Below are 17,197 nucleotides of genomic sequence, written 5' to 3' on the forward strand. Positions count from 1 at the left end.
GCGTCCTCATGGCAGGAGCATAGGCTAGAGTTGGGCTGAGTGCAGGAGAGTGTCCTCTGATAAGTTTCCGAGTGTAGCCGGAAGTATGCTGTTCGAGGAAGTTCAAGCGATCGATGTCTGTCGCTGAGGCTTGGCCACTGAAGTAGTTATGGAAGTCTCTCAGGAATTGGGGAAACTGCAGGCAGTGACCGTTGAATGATTGGATTTCGACAGAGCGGTCGGAGCAGGCTAATTGAGCCAGGCTATTGTTGGAGCGGGCTATTTCAGCCATGTCACTGCTGAAGTAGTCTAGGATCGGCTGGTCCGTTCTTCTGCCGTCCCCCCCTGCACTTGTGCAGTAAATGAAGGTTTTAGGACCATAGTCGAGGAGGGATTTCGCCTCGCGGTTGATCTCCTCACCGAGCTGTCGAATTCTTCCTGGCAGGGATGCGTCCTTCTGTCGTGGAGGCGCGTGCCTTCCTCTCGAGTCTGCTATTTCGCTTCTCAGAGCAGCGATTATTTTCTTCATCGCTTCGTTGTCTTGAAGCAAGGCTTCTGTATCACTGAGAGCATTGCTCATGTTGGGGTCTGTTAGTGCAGACATGTTGCCAGCTGTAGGTATGCAGGAAGTCCTTGGGTAGCACTCACCTGCAGAATGAGCAGTACTTCTTCGTCTTCTCGGGACCAGCTGGTGCAACTTGGTGTTTCGATGAATTTTAAAGGACTGTATGATATCGGACTTCGTCCGCCTTAGGTTCTGGAGGTCTCTGGTGGCGGCAGTCAAATCTTCCGATCAATAGGCGTCGGGGTTTGGCTTCGCGTTCCGTGTGAGAATGACCATGTAAAATCGATTCCCTATATTCCTATATATAGGCAGCTGTCTGAGGGCTGTTGATGTAGGAGGGAGTCTTGATCGGGGCTTGAGTCTGAGTTCTTGGACTCAGATACCTCTTTTTGTATTGGTGATGATTATGTATGTATTTATATGGTGTTGTTGTCCGGGCACCTCTGAGTCAACCTTCATCTTGCTAGCTGGAATACCTCCTTGGTCTTGCCTGGTACTGGTACGCGTAGCTAGGTCTTGTCGGTTTCACTGCTGAGATTATCCTGGGGAACACACCCTTCTGGACGCCTACGTCCTCTTTTATAGGGTAGCGTGACGTCGTGGCCCGACGTCACACTACTGACCGTTTCCGTGGTAACAGGTACACATACTCCTTAAGGATTGCTCTTTTGATAAAACCATTGTGCCAAATAAAATTTCAATATGGCGGCCATTTTTCAAGATGGCCGCCATTGAATATACAGTAATATTGCATTTCGCAATAAATTCCCATAGACTTGTCCTATTTGAATGATCTTGGTGTCAAATCATACATTGTTCACTATGTAGAATCCACATTTGGACCCATGGACTTACTCACTGGCTTCCTTGTACAATATATCAGTCCCGGAATCCTAATATTCTGCTAAATTAGAGGTTTGTGTTATGCCTGACTCGGGTAAAATGGATGGTAGTGTATAACTTAATATTGTTAGAGGTTTAGTGTGTGTATGTGTGTGTGTGTGTGTGTGTGTGTGTGTGTGTGTGTGGTGGTGGGGGGGTCAATGTAGTAGCTCAACAGAGCGGATGTCAACATACAGCCAGGGCACACTGGTGGCACCGCTCCTGTGAAACTCAGCATGGGGTTCAGTATCAGCCGAGTAATTTGTTTGGTGTAGCTAAATAATGACTTCAGTGTCCCAAATGTTGTCTAATAAGCCCTGCATCTTTTAGCTAGATTACATGTAGTGTACCATGTATGATGTTCAGTTAGACAACCGTGCCTGAATTGACAGGGTACCAGCACGGGAGAGCCGAGCCAATGGTAAGGGGGCTATACATGACTTATTCATGGTCTTACCAACATGGTGTACAGATCGCACAGGACTTAAATGATACTGGATGAACGATCAGGCTAGGTGTAGATCAGATATTTTATTGTCAAACCTAGTCGTATCCCATACCTTATTGTGCATGATGGCGGTAAAAGGATAATCCCTCTGCCTTGATTCACTGAATACAGATAATGGTCATATACTGTGATACCTTGATTACCATTCACCAAGATTGCAAATATAGATCCAGGACCGTCTAAATTCAAGACTGACTGGAGCAAGTGTTGTCTTTGCAAATAGAAGAATAGTAAAGAGCTCTCATCACCACATGCAAGACAATCACAACATGATGGCTACACTATGATTGCAACTAATATTCCCCTCTTTCACACAATGAATGAGATGCATATTAATACAATGTATCCAGACAGACTTGATGATGGTGGTGGCATTGAAGAAAATCTGAGGAGGAACAAGGCGCAATATCACAAAAGTTGTTGCATTACGAAACTGGAGAGTGAGAATCACAAAACTAAAAGCAGAGTGCACTCAGCCAGTGTAGGGATGTTCTTTTGGCTTTCCTTGGCTTGTCAGAAGCCTCTGACTCTTATAGTGAAGCTATTGTCCTTAGCAAAGCAGCTAACATCTTGTGAAGACATATATGCTGGACCACAAGTCCCTCCAAATCAGGTATTTCTTACAGCAGTTTTTCATTCAGTCTTGTGGAGTTGACAGCAGGTGCATCAACACCCAGCTGTTCCAGGCACTGGGCGTACAGGTGAACTATGTCTGCAAGTCGGAGGACTGAAGGACCCTCACCAGATCTGATGGTCTCCACTAGATATGTGACTAGCTCTGAGAATTCCTGTAGGTGGGCAACTGGGCATCCTCTTCGGTTGAATGTTCCTCTTCCAGTCTCTTTGTGGTTGTGAGGTACGACCTCTCTCTATTGTACAGGTCTGCCAAGCATGCAGCATGGTATTGGTACAATCCTTTCTATATTAATATGCTAGATTCATGTTAATGTTTCAGACATTTAACCATTTAAACCCTCAAAACTTGACATTCAGCTCTGTAGTCTTGGGTCTTCTCTTTTTTTCCCATGACACCTTGACACCAAACCTCTTTGCCGAAAATAGGCAACATGCTCACAACATGTCGCAGCGCGAAGCGTTGAGAGCTTGTAGATTGGCTATATTTTTGGCGAATGTTCTCCCCCAGAATAGGGATGCTATAGGGTTCAAGAGGTTAATGGTATTAAAAACATTGTTTATATATATATTATCATAAAAATCTTAGTGTGTTGCCAATTACGGCCCCAGACACATTGAGAACCACTTTCCGTCCTAAGCCACACAAACACATACACTTTAATTAACTTTGATGCTTCCTCGAACATCATTCATTCTTCCTGGCAAGAGACTGAAAATATGTTTCCTCATACCACAAATACACCAAGTAAAGATTCCCATGACTTCACCATTGTGAAACCTCCACCATTGTTACATTCCATATAGTTTTGCGTTTCTTCCGTATACCAACAACTCAATGTGGCTTATAATGATGGCACAAGGATGTCACGATGCAGCAGTACAAGCCAATAAAAATAAATAAATCAGTATCGGTGTACCCACCTGCTGTGTGTGTGTGTGTGTGTGTGTGTGTGTGTGTGTGTGTGTGTGTGTGTGTGTGTGTGTGTGTGTGTGTGTGTGCGTGTGTGTACGCGTGTGCATGCGTGTGCGCGTGCGTGCGTTGCATGTCTTTCCGACCCAGCAAGACGAGCAGGGTTTCAACAACATCACTTCATCATCCTACAATGAGAGCATGGATATTTCAATTACCTAAAACAATGAATGAGACTTATCTCTGCCAGTCTCTTTTCCAACAAAGATAAAGATAAAGATAAAGAAAACTTTATTGTCCATTAAATTGACATAAAACATAAAATGCATCAACACCCAGCTGTTCCAGGCACTGGGCGTACAGGTGAACTATGTCTGCAAGCCGGAGGACTGAAGGACCCTCACCAGATCTGATGGTCTCCACTAGATATGTGACTAGCTCTGAGAATTCCTGTAGGTGGGCAACTGGGCATCCTCTTCGGTTGAATGTTCCTCTTCCATGCAGTCTCTTTGTGGTTGTGAGATACGACCTCTCTCTATTGTACAGGTCTGCCGAGCATGCAGCATGGTATTGGAGCAATAACATCTCCACCACTGAGTCTTGCAAGAATATTATGCGGAGAACTTTTAACCCAAAGTCCAGAAGGGTATTGTCTATGGAAATATGCATTGAAATCGTAGTGCCAAAGACGCGGGAACGAAAATCATTTTCTAGGCACTTTTTCTTGGGTCGCAGCACGGCCTACTAGCCCATCCAGTATAATTTAAGTCCTGTGCGATCTGTACACCATGTTGGTAAGACCATGAATAAGTCATGTATAGCCCCCTTACCATTGGCTCGGCTCTCCCGTGCTGGTACCCTGTCAATTCAGGCACGGTTGTCTAACTGAACATCATACATGGTACACTACATGTAATCTAGCTAAAAGATGCAGGGCTTATTAGACAACATTTGGGACACTGAAGTCATTATTTAGCTACACCCAACAAATTACTCAGCTGATACTGAACCCCATGCTGAGTTTCACAGGAGCGGTGCCACCAGTGTGCCCTGGCTGTACGTTGACACCCCCCCCCCCCCCCCCCCCCCCCCACACACACACACTAAACCTCCAACAATATTAAGTTATACACTACCATCCATTTTACCTGAGTCATACATAACACAAACCTCTAATTTAGCAGAATATTAGGATTCCGGGACTGATATATTGTACAAGGAAGCCAGTGAGTATGTCCATAGGTCCAAATTTGGATTCTACATAGTGAACAATGTATGATTTGACACCAATACCATTCAAATAGCACAAGTCTATGGGATTTTATTGCGAAATGCAATATTACTGCATTTTCAATGGCGGCCATCTTGAAAAATGGAGCAATCCCTAAGGAGTATGTGTACCAATTTTGGTGCTTGTATCCGCAAGTGAACGATTATTTCCGCTATCTGCCCCGCTACCTGCATGGTTCTCAGATACTGTGATTTCCTTCTCTCAACATCACTAAATTCACCATTAATTAACTATCCACCTCAACTGTTTAAGGTGCTGTACTATGATATTATTGTAAGCACTGAGTGCTTACAATAATATTACATAACATTGAATATGAACATTTTCAGGGCCATGTTGAATTCATCATGTACAGATGTATTAGCCCGATAAGCGAACTACAGGGGCCCAGCATGGGTTCAGTCAGGCGGCAGGCCTGAGGTTCGGGAGGTTTGACCAAGCAAAAGACAACCAAGCACCACCCACCTGCCACCGTCAACTCCACCCTGTGCCACCCGCGCCAACCACTCACCCACCTCCAACCAGGCCGACCACTCCTACCTCACCAATCACCCTGGGTACTTAGATGACCTTAGATGTTCATGCCGGCACCTCTAATGGCATCCCCCGCCCCTGGCCATCCAAGCCACGTGGCGATGACCTTAGATGACCATGCTGGCTCCCCTAACGTCCTTCCATGCCGTGGCCGTTTATGCCGCACGTTCCATGCTTCGCATGCGACGTGCCCATAAACGACCGTACTCCATGTCTATTCAATAAACAACCCTAGAGGTTCTTATGTCTGATGCTTGGTCTTTCCTAGTGAACCCTTGGCTTTTTGGGGACTGGCGGAATCAGTAGGCCTACAGAATGCCAGTTTATTTGTGCAGTAGGGAGGAGGAGAGAGGAACAGCATCAGGCCTTCTGGGTTTTCTATTTCATTTGAGACTAGCTGTTCTGAAAAGATTATTGGCACCAGGCTGTAATGATTGTAATGAGGTGTGTTAGGGGGGGGGGGGGGAGAGAGAGAGAGAGAGAGAGAGAGACAGAGAGAGAGAGAGAGAGAGAGAGAGAGAGAGAGAGTGTGGCCGGGTGGGTGGGGTCTCCTTTCTTTCACTCTCTGTGACTGCAGGACCCTAACTTTGCATCACCCTTTCCACAGGCGGAGAAAGAGCAAGGCCCTACATTTAGAACAGACAGGTCCCTCCCACAGGAAGGGGGTTTCACATATCAGGAAGTGAGATAAAACAACCCAAACAGACACAGTGGAATCTTTCAAGGGGTGAGTATGGGAAATGTGTTGTTGCTATTAATCAAGTAAAAGGTTAACGTATGCCTATTTCCTTCTGGGAAATAGTGAATGATTGGCGGACAGACATACAATCCTCGTGAGGAAGACTTGTAACATGAACTGTTTATGTGGGTGTGATAGACAGAGTGATCACAATACACATACAGTGCAGTATGTGTGTGAAATGTATTTCATGTCTCAAGTACTAAAAAAGCTAAAAAATGTATGAGAGATATGAAAGAGAGCTATGAAAGACAGCAGAACCCATTTATGTTGCCCTCATCTAGGGTGGAAGTTGATCCTGCTAAATGCTTCTTAATCACAGGGTGAGAATAGTTTGGCAGTGTTTTTGCGACTTAGTGCTTAGTCACTGTATGGTTTTAGTCTTTGAATGCTCCAACTCGCTGATATGACTTTCAAAATGAATGAATGTATTTGCTATCACTAATATTCCAAGTCAGAAGTCCAAATCATCTTAGCTTTTCTCTTTCTGTTGTAAGGCTGTTCAAAGTCTAAACATATGAGTGAAATGTTTAGAAATAAAGAACAGATATAGTTCATATACTGTAGCGGCAGCCTATAATACAATATATGTTGATACCAATAATAGAAGACAGAAATGGCAGCTGGTACATTCCTTTTCACATCCTAGCGTATTTGGTGTCTTGCGAGAAAGGGGAAGTTTCTGTCTTTCTACCACAGGTGGGACTCAGGCTCAACAACTTTGAAACTGTAATAACATGAAAGACGATTAGAATTATTTGAGTAGAGGTACAGGGTACAGAATTGTACTGCCTTTTATATAGGTAAATAATCAACCAAAATTAGTTTACTTGAACGTAAATTATTGTTAGAGTGAGTCTCATACAGTGATTGTATCAGCATGGGTCTCTACATATTTTTGCTATCTGGTGGCAGATCAGTATACTCCCTGTCCTGACTTGCGTAAACAATAGTGTTTTCAATTGGTCCCTGCAACTACAACATTTTAGTGTTCCTCACTAACAAGGCAGGACAGCAACAGTCACATATTTTAGTTTTACGCATTTGTGATAATTTCATTCAGAATATACATGATGCTACAGTGTGTAGTGTGTGTAATGTGTGTACTGTAATGTAGCGGGGTGTGCAGTGTGGTAGTTTGTGGGTGTTCTTTCTTTATACTGTAAGTTAATACATTACAGGGGTTTCTTTCATGAAATTACCGTGTGTAATGTGTATACAGTTATGAACATACACTAAAGTAAGTTCCTAATCTTTTTTTCCTACAGCTCAGCATTATGGAGTCCGTTCCCTCCACTCTCCTCTTCCTGCTTGTCCTCTCATGCGGTGTGTGTGATGTTTTAGGGGGGTCTGATTTCAGAATCTGTGCCTTCAACATCCAAAGTTTTGGCGAGTCTAAGTCCAACAATGCCAAAGTCATGCACACACTTGTCAGGGTAAGCTCATAATTGTACTTCATGTCAGATGTTTTCTGTAAAGCTCGAACCGCACTAATGATTCGCCACACAACTCCTTGCAACATGCAGCTCCTTGTAACTCCTTGCAACCATTATCCCCAATGGCAGTTGCAAGGAGTTGCATTGGTGTGGTTTGGGCTTAAGACAGACGGTTATTTTGTCACTTCAGTTCTGATGTTGGTCTAACCCAGCTGTGTGTGTGTGTGTGTGTGTGTGTGTGTGTGTGTGTGTGTGTGTGTGTGTGTGTGTGTGTATAGATTATAGCTCGCTATGATCTATGTTTGCTTCAAGAAGTGAGAGACACCAAACAAAATGCTTTGCCACTGCTACTAGCTCAGCTCAACAGGTTATGAACACACACACACACACACACACACACACACACACACACACACACACACACACACACACACACACACGCGCACGTGCACACGCACGCACGCACACACACACACACACACACACACACACACACACACACACACACACACACGCGCGCGCGCGCACGTGCACACGCGCGCGCGCGCACACGTGCACACGCACGCACACACACACACACACACACACACACACACACACACACACACACACACACACACACACACACACACACACACACACACACACACACACACAGTTTGACAATACTCTCATCCATACTTTCTCACCCAGACACATTTTGGCTTTGTTCTTTTCTCATAATAATCCAGCTAGATATTAAACTGTGTGTTTCTCTCCCCTGGTCATCTCAGGTATGACAGTGATCATAACTATGATGCAGTGTCCAGTCAGAGACTAGGCAGATCTCACTACCAGGAGCAGTATGTGTTTGTGTACAGGTGAGCACAACACAATGTAAATGCTGCATTTATTTTAATGGTAAATGATGATTTATATAGTGCCTTTATCCAATTAAGGCACTTTACAATGATTGTGCATTACATTCAACCATTCACACACACACATTAATACACCGATGGTGGAGAAAACCATGCAAGGCACCAACCCGCTCATCATATTTATATTAAAACCATGCAAGGCACCAACCCGCTCATCATATTTATATTAAAACCATGCAAGGCACCAACCCGCTCATCATATTTATATTAAAACCATGCAAGGCACCAACCCGCTCATCATATTTATATTAAAACCATGCAAGGCACCAACCCGCTCATCATATTTATATTAAAACCATGCAAGGCACCAACCCGCTCATCATATTTATATTAAAACCATGCAAGGCACCAACCCGCTCATCATATTTATATTAAAACCATGCAAGGCACCAACCCGCTCATCATATTTATATTAAAACCATGCAAGGCACCAACCCGTTCATCATATTTATATTAGACCATTTAGGACTGAGGCCCATTTTTGCTATATATTGTAGATGGCAACAAGAAGCCCAAAAGGGGTTCCCGTCCTGAATGGGTTAAAAAAAAGGCAAAGTCACAAGTTGTATCTGATCAATTTCATACAGTTGTGCAGTGTTTAGATGGTATTAGGGAAACGAGAAAGGACAGCGAAACTAAATATTTAGCCTTTCATGAGCAGTGGCAATTCTTGAGTCTATTTGGCCGCCAGCCCTTTATCACTCTGACCCTTGCTATGCCTACTTTGTTAGTTCATAAAACATTCCTCTTCATGAGGGGCCTTTTTGGTTCAACTTCTGAAGTTCAGGGTCTGGCTATGGAACAGTTTAGGCCTTGTGGTTAGAGCAGGGTTCATGATGGAGAGGGCCACTATGTTTCCACACTCACTCGAGTCCTTAATTGTGACATACACTCCAGGGGGTGTACTTGTACATCATGTCCAGGGGCTGAAGGGCCCCAGGAGCCCTTGTCAGGATCTCAAACCCTCTCTGTGAGCAAAGGGCCCCTGGGGCCTTATTGGCCTAGAAGTCTTTATCAACCTCACGGTCGCTAATAAATATTTCTGGAGCATTCAAAAGTGAGTTGCGAGCCCTCACTTTGTTCTTGAATGTCTGTTTTTATAGTTTGGCTCAGCACCAAATGACGGAGGACGTGTGTTATATTTTTCTCCCCTTTTGTATGTGTACAGAACCGGAACAGTGAGGGTGACAGGTCAGTACCAGTACCCAGACACTCGCCCAGGAGACGTCGATGTTTTTGCAAGAGAGCCTTTCTGCATCCGCGTTAAAGCGCCCAAGACAGGTGATCTCTCTATTAAGACCTTACTGTAAATCGCTCTGGATTAAGACCGTCTGCTAAATGCTTAAATTGTTTCAACCCTCGGTCCCTCTTTTATTGCTCTTTTCAGCCATAAAGGACTTTGTCCTGATCCCCCAACACACCTCTCCGTCCAACGCAACCAAAGAGATTGACGCTCTCTATGATGTGTTTCAGGATGTCAGAAGATTGTGGAAAACTGATGTAAGAAAATAAGCTTAAAGGTGCACGTTAATATATATTATTTTTGGGTTAATCTTTATATTCTGATAGTAATCATTGATATAGTGTGTTTGTTTCCAGCTCGTATTAATTAAACAGAAAATACATTTTCAGGGTGGTTGTTAATTCCATCCAATCTGGAAATAGTTCCCATTTATGAGCTTTGATTTTATAGTAATCTAGTTTCAATTTTGTCTGCTGTTTTTGTTTCATCTCTTCCAGCTGGAGAGATGGGGAGAGCCCTGTTTCTGAACAAACACTCAATGATTACTATCATTATAAAGAGATATTCACTTATTTCAACACAAAAATATCAATTACAGCACCTTTAAGAAGTTATTATTGTGCATTTAATAAAGATAAGATGAAGACATACATTATAATCTATATATTACTAGTACTTTGAAGATTCCTTCTTCTACTTTAGTCTCCTATTACCACAAGTAAGACGCGTAAACGCGGGAAGCGAACGAAGCTGTTGTGGCAGTCTGACACACTAGAGACCTCTGTATCGTTCCAATTTCAGTTGCCCTCTGGTGGCGGGCGGGTGGTGTTACAGCGTGACACACACAGACACACAGACAGACAGTTTTGGCCAGCTTCTATAGTTAGTGCTCACTTCGTTCGCAATCACTTCGTTCGCAACAACTACTATTACTACTACTACAACTACTGTAACAACTTATATTACTGATAATACTATAATGCCTACCAATAATAATTATAATAACAACAATATCAATAACAATAACAATAACAATAACAATAACAATAACAATAACAATAACAATAACAATAATAATAATAATTATTATTATTATTATATTTTTACTGCCCATGATGGGTACAATGCGTACTCTGACAATGTTTTGTGTACAACGGGTATTGCATGGCATGCATTCCTAATTTGCATATTTCCCAATATACTTACTGTAAGTGTGTCCTAAATGTGTGTACAATGTTGTGCATTATGTGCAGAATGTGATGATCCTCGGTGACTTCAACGCTGACTGTGGCTACCTGGCCAAGAAGAACAGGAAGAATGTTCGACTACTTACTGATAGTTCCTTCATCTGGCTAATCTCAGACAAGACAGACACCACGGTCAGAGAGTCTACCAGCTGTGCCTACGACAGGTAGGCACACTAAGTAGTTCTATCGTCTCATCTTTGCACAGTAAAATCCCAAGTATTAATTGAACTCTATACCAACATCGACCCCTGAGTTCGAATTCAAGGTTAAAGGACAACTTCAGTTTTTTTCAACCAAGGTTCATGTTTTAGGTTGTTATTAGAGAAAGTAAAAGGTGAGTGTAATGTTTTTCTTCATTTGCTGCTTTCTTTCGTTTTAGGGATTTTAGCTGTTTTTGACAGGGGGCGGGGGCATTCGAGCATAGGGCTAAATATGTAAATATGTAAATATTTCTTTACTAAATGTTATAGCGGTTTCTTTTTTTATTATTTACTATAGTCCTACTAGACCCCTGGCCACAAAAGATCACGGGATCTACTGAATGTGTCAAACTGACATATTGACACACAGTGTGGCTTCCCCCCTGTAGGCTACCTTCGCATTCAATAGATCCTGTGATCTTTTGTGGCCAGATGTCATTTCTTGCGGTCTATTAGGACTAGTAAATAATACAAAAATAAATCGCTAAAGTTGTCCTTTAAATTATTTTACTTTGGGGATTTTACTGTCTGCATTCTTTTTTTTTTATGTTTTTTTTTTGCGGCTTTCGCCTTTATTTTATATTTTTTATAGAGGGACAGACAGTAGGCTGACAGGAAATGGGGAGAGAGATGGGGGGGTGACATGCAGTAAAGGCCGTCGGGATCGGGAGTCGAGCCGGCGGCACACTGCCAGACTCGGGCTACCGGCCAACGTGCCTGGACCGCTGAGCCAAGGCCCATGGCCACTGTGTGCATTCTTTAACCTAATACTGTTTATAATGGTGAAAAAAATAAATCTATGTATGAAGGGTACCATAGAATAAAGCATATTCTATTATTGTAATTGTATGACATCCTACAGTTAGGACAATTGTGTCATAATTACTTGAATTCTGTAAGAACATCCTTTTGGCTTAACTTTTGGAATAATAATAATAATAATTTGAGTACACTTTGTACTTTGTAATAACATTTCTAGTTGTCAACAGGTTAGGCTCTTCCAAAAAAAGTTTTAAAGATAGGGAGTGGAATAGCACTATAGCTGTACTATATTAAGTCTGCCTTTAAGTTGACAGGTGTACCCATGAGAGGTTGTAACAGCACCTGAGAGACTACAGTTTCGAATTTCAAGATTCAAGATTCAAATTTATAGAGGGATGGGAATGTGCGTGACATAACCCGGACGTCTACCCAGCGGCAAAAAAACGACTTTCTACTACTTTGCCACTAACTTTAAGCATAAGCATACCCTCTATTGTTGTCAGTCTTCTCCTTACAAATTATGGGAAAAGGAAGAATATATATAATGCCCCCAGGGCAATTGTTCAATACATGAATTAAAACAATAATAACAACTATAAGAGCAGCAAACATAAACTCTCACTCTCCAACAGATTATTTTATTACAGTGTAATAATAGAAGCTTCTAAATATTTCTGAGAATTTCTATCATAGCATTTCTACAAAATGTGAAAAGTATGAAATATGAATTAATGCAAAGCAACACGTTAATACATGGCTCTTTGTTACAGTTTATTACAGCCCCAGTAAATAGTGTTCCCGTCTAAAGAAGACAGAGAGAGAAGCGACAATGTCTTTGACTCTGTGTGTTGACTGTGTTCTAATAGGATCGTTGTGCATGGGGAACCCTTTGCCAAAGCCATTGTGCCTCTTTCAGCCAAAGCCTTTGACTTCCAGAAGGAATACCGTCTAACAGAGGAACAGGTAACGCATATACTAGAGTTGTGTATGTGTGTGTGTGCGTACTGACTGTCTGTCTGTCTGATTTCTGTTTGTTAGTCTGTCGGTCCTACTTGTGACACAAATGTAGCACGTAGTGGCAGCTGACCAGTACTTTGGACCGAACATTGTATTGAATTGTATTGTACTTTACTCTCTTGTATCTTTGTCTAGTCTACTTTAGTCTATATCTATACAGTGTCTCTATATTTAATTTTCCTATAAGTTCTTTCAGTACTTTGCTCTGATTCTCAACTGGAAAGATGATCCGTATAGTTTTCGTTGATTAATAACTTGTTCTTTTCTGGTGTAAATCATTTCAGGCCGTGGATGTCAGTGACCACTTCCCTGTGGAGGTTCGGTTAAAGTCAGGCACATCCACACAGCAGGTCTCAATCAACCTCCTCTTCTTCCTCCTAACCTCCTTATTGGCCTGCAGTTGAATGACCATGAACTGTGTGTAGGTGTTTACACAAGGTGGCACTAGAAAACCATAATGACTAAGGACTTCCTCCAACTCTGTTATGGCCATCAATAAAAGAGGGTTGGTTGGTCTGTGTGTGTGTGTGTGTGTGTGTGTGTGTGTGTGTGTGTGTGTGTGTGTGTGTGTGTGTGTGTGTGTGTGTGTGTGTGTGTGTGTGTGTGTGTGTGTGTGTGTGTGTTTGAAGCAAATCTCGCAAACCTCTGGACTGATCAGCACCAAATGTATTGTGCATGCCGTCAAAGAAGTACGTCCATGCATTTGTTTTCACATACAGTATGTTCTATAATATATATTGGAAATACATTTTATAAGTCCATCCTTTATTTACCCAGGGAGGTAGCTAAGTTAGGGTGCTTATTTTCAAGCCCAAGCCCTGCACACCACACATCAAAACCTCGACCAACAGTTGTGTGCTGTTGGCCTCTGAGCAACTGCACTGGAGCAGTCAGGGGTTCAGTGCCTTGCTCAAGGGCACTTCAGCTGCGTTGGGGAGGGGTGAGTGGTGCCCAATCACTTCTCCACCAAGATGTTCCCCGCTGGTCTGGGAATTGAACCGGGAACCTGGCTAAAGGTGCTTGTTGCTGGAAGGTGCACACATGGCCTAAAGTTTAGGATTAGGTCACTGCTGCTTTCATTTCTGGACAAAAAGTGTATTTTAGATGTGGTGGGGGGGCTCCGAGTATTTTCCACTAAGGAAAGTAGGCTTTCAACATCTAAAACCCGTCGTTGTTTTGGTGAGTGTTTATTTTTATTTTTACTACAGACCAGATGCTGCGCAGCCTGGGCTACCACGGGTGTGAGGGGCTGAAAAGTCCCAATAAGGAGAACTCCTTCTAACACTATGGTGTATATGGACCAGAGCTAAGGCGACAATACCATCTGCAGGCGTATCACTGAATGCCTCTAAGTCAGAATTGCGCCTATGGCAGAACGATATATCGGCTGGCCTCGCAATGCTCACATAGCCGCCCTAGACAGTGCCTGCCAGGTGTGGAAGGCCATTCGTGAACATTTTAGGCATTATAGGCTCACTGTTGAATAATTTTACTCCTTCAACTGCTATTTAAAAATGTCTCAATATTCGCAACTTCCATACAGTAGTCTTTTTCTGTGGTATTGAGTGTTTTGCCAACTACACGCCTATTCCAGAGCACAGCGCACATGCTTTGTTGCTCTGTCAGTGACCACTTCCCTGTGGAGGTTCGGTTAAAGTCAGGCACATCCACACAGCAGGTCTCAATCAACCTCCTCTTCTTCCTCCTAACCTCCTTATTGGCCTGCAGTTGAATGACCATGAACTGTGTGTAGGTGTTTACACAAGGTGGCACTAGAAAACAATAATGACTAAGGACTTCCTCCAACTCTGTTATGGCCATCAATAAAAGAGGGTTGGTTGGTCTGTGTGTGTGTGTGTGTGTGTGTTGTGTGTGTGTGTGTGTGTGTGTGTGTGTGTGTGTGTGTGTGTGTGTGTGTGTGTGTGTGTGTGTGTGTGTGTGTGTGTGTGTGTGTGTTTGAAGCAAATCTCGCAAACCTCTGGACTGATCAGCACCAAATGTATTGTGCATGCCGCCAAAGAAGTACGTCCATGCATTTGTTTTCACATACAGTATGTTCTATAATATATATTGGAAATATTTAACTTACATTTTATAATGGAAGTCCATCCTTTATTTACCCAGGGAGGTAGCTAAGTTAGGGTGCTTATTTTCAAGCCCAAGCCCTGCACACCACACATCAAAATCTCGACCAACAGTCGTGTACTGTTGGCCACTGAGCAACTGCACTGGAGCAGTCAGGGTTTCAGTGCCTTGCTCAAGGGCACTTCAGCTGCGTTGGGGAGGGGTGAGTGGTGCCCAATCACTTCTCCACCAAGATGTTCCCCGCTGGTCTGGGAATTGAACCGGGAACCTTCCGGCAACAAGCAGGCTCCTCTAACCTTTAGGGCCTAAAGGTGCTTGTTGCTGGAAGGTGCACACATGGCCTAAAGTTTAGGATTAGGTCACTGCTGCTTTCATTTCTGGACAAAAAGTGTATTTTAGATGTGGTGGGGGTGCTCCGAGTATTTTCCACTAAGGAAAGTAGGCTTTCAACATCTAAAACCCGTCGTTGTTTTGGTGAGTAGCGAAAGTGTTTATTTTTATTTTTACTACAGACCAGATGCTGCACAGCCTGGGCTACCACGGGTGTGAGGGGCTGAAAAGTCCCAATAAGGAGAACTCCTTCTAACACTATGGTGTAAGGTGTATATGGACCAGAGCTAAGGCGACAATACCATCTGCAGGCGTATCACTGAATGCCTCTAAGTCAGAATTACGCATGGCAGAACGATATATCGGCTGGCCTCGCAATGCTCACATAGCCGCCCTAGACAGTGCCTGCCAGGTGTGGAAGGCCATTCGTGAAAACTTAAGGCACTGTTGAATAATTTTACTCCTTCAACTGCTATTTAAAAAATGTCTCAATATTCGCAACTTCCATACAGTAGTCTTTTTCTGTGGTATTGAGTGTTTTGCCAACTACACGCCTACTCCAGAGCACAGCGCACATGCTTTGTTGCTCTGTGCAAAAGCATCAAAGTTGAGTTTTTTTTGCAGCACTTTGCTGTCTCTGTGGAAAAGTGTAGACATGCGTCTTCATAGAGTGTGTACTGAAGCGTGTGTGTGTGTGTGTGTGTGTGTGTGTGTGTGTGTGTGTGTGTATATACTGAGTGTATACATGTATATAAATGATAACATGTGCACTTTATATATTAGGAATTATTAGGTTTCTCGAAGTGAAATGAAGGTCGATGATGATGATGTCTGAATTATTATTATTTTTTTTTTCAAGATTTGTTTTTAGCTTTTGTGCCTTTATTGATAGTTACAGCGAAGACGGACAGGAAAGAGGGAGAGAGAGAAGGGGAGAGACATTCAGCAAAGGTCGTCATGACCATGGACAGGCCAGAGCCCACACGTGGCACGTGCCTGGACCACCAGGCCAGCGGGTGCCCCATGATGCAAAAAAGTAAACCAAAGAACAAGATTTCTGGGCAGAATTTCCTCGTTTGTCAACAAAACTGCTCTCAAGACTCTAGCTGTCTCTATGTCACTAAAGACCAAGCTACAAACCTCCCAAAACAAACTAATTCGACTACTGGGGCCCATGACCCATATTTTTGCAAACCATTTTGTTAGTCTAGGGTGGCTCCGGGTAGAAAACAGAATTAAACAGAGTTAAACTTCTTCCAATTAAGAAGCATAGCTAAAATCAAGCCATTTTTAACAGTTCCCGACCTAGAAAAAGTTATCCATGCATTCATCACATCACGCTTAGACTATTGTAATGCACTATACACAGGCCTAACCCATAAATCAATTTCCCGCTTACAACTTGTCCAAAATGCTGCCGCCAGACTCCTGACAAACACCAGGAGACGGGACCACATCACTCCAGTCCTGGCTACACTTCACTGGCTTCCTGTTGTTTTTAGAATTGACTTTAAAATCCTTTTATTAACATTTAAGGTACAAATGGGCCAGGCACCCCAATATCTTGTTGATCTCCTACACCCCTATAACCCTCCCCGTACCCTTAGGTCTTCAGACGGGGCTCTCCTAAAGGTTCCCGAGAAATTCCATCGTGTAAACAAGGGAGAACGAGCCTTCTCCATCCGTGCCCCTAAAATTTGGAATACCCTTCTCAAATCCATCCGACAAGCAGATACCATTGCATCTTTTAAATCTCTTCTCAAAACGTATTTGTTCAGAAAAGCATCCCCCCCCCCCCTGCCCCGTTAAATGTTTTTTCACTGAACTTTGTCGGTATTATTATCTATTTTTATCTATTACATTGTTGTTTTTTATATTGCATCTTTAAATATGCTTTCTACTGTTGGCCAGCT

General features: G+C 43.0%; 1 protein-coding gene across 1 annotated transcript; it reads left to right on the forward strand.

The window, feature by feature from the left end:
* Nucleotides 1-5,997: 5,997 nt before the first annotated feature.
* dnase1l1 (deoxyribonuclease I-like 1) lies at nucleotides 5,998-17,089 on the forward strand. Its single transcript, XM_079495997.1, has 10 exons — nucleotides 5,998-6,032; nucleotides 7,313-7,480; nucleotides 7,759-7,847; nucleotides 8,254-8,340; nucleotides 9,569-9,681; nucleotides 9,788-9,900; nucleotides 10,897-11,054; nucleotides 12,719-12,815; nucleotides 13,154-13,219; nucleotides 16,177-17,089. The coding sequence occupies exons 2-10, from the start codon at nucleotides 7,322-7,324 to the stop codon at nucleotides 16,243-16,245; spliced, it is 951 nt and encodes a 316-aa protein (XP_079352123.1). The 5' UTR covers nucleotides 5,998-6,032; nucleotides 7,313-7,321; the 3' UTR covers nucleotides 16,246-17,089.
* Nucleotides 17,090-17,197: the final 108 nt, after the last annotated feature.

Source organism: Electrona antarctica (genome assembly GCF_951216825.1).
Source record: "Electrona antarctica genome assembly, chromosome: 2".
In the NCBI taxonomy this organism is placed as follows: Eukaryota; Metazoa; Chordata; class Actinopteri; order Myctophiformes; family Myctophidae; genus Electrona; species Electrona antarctica.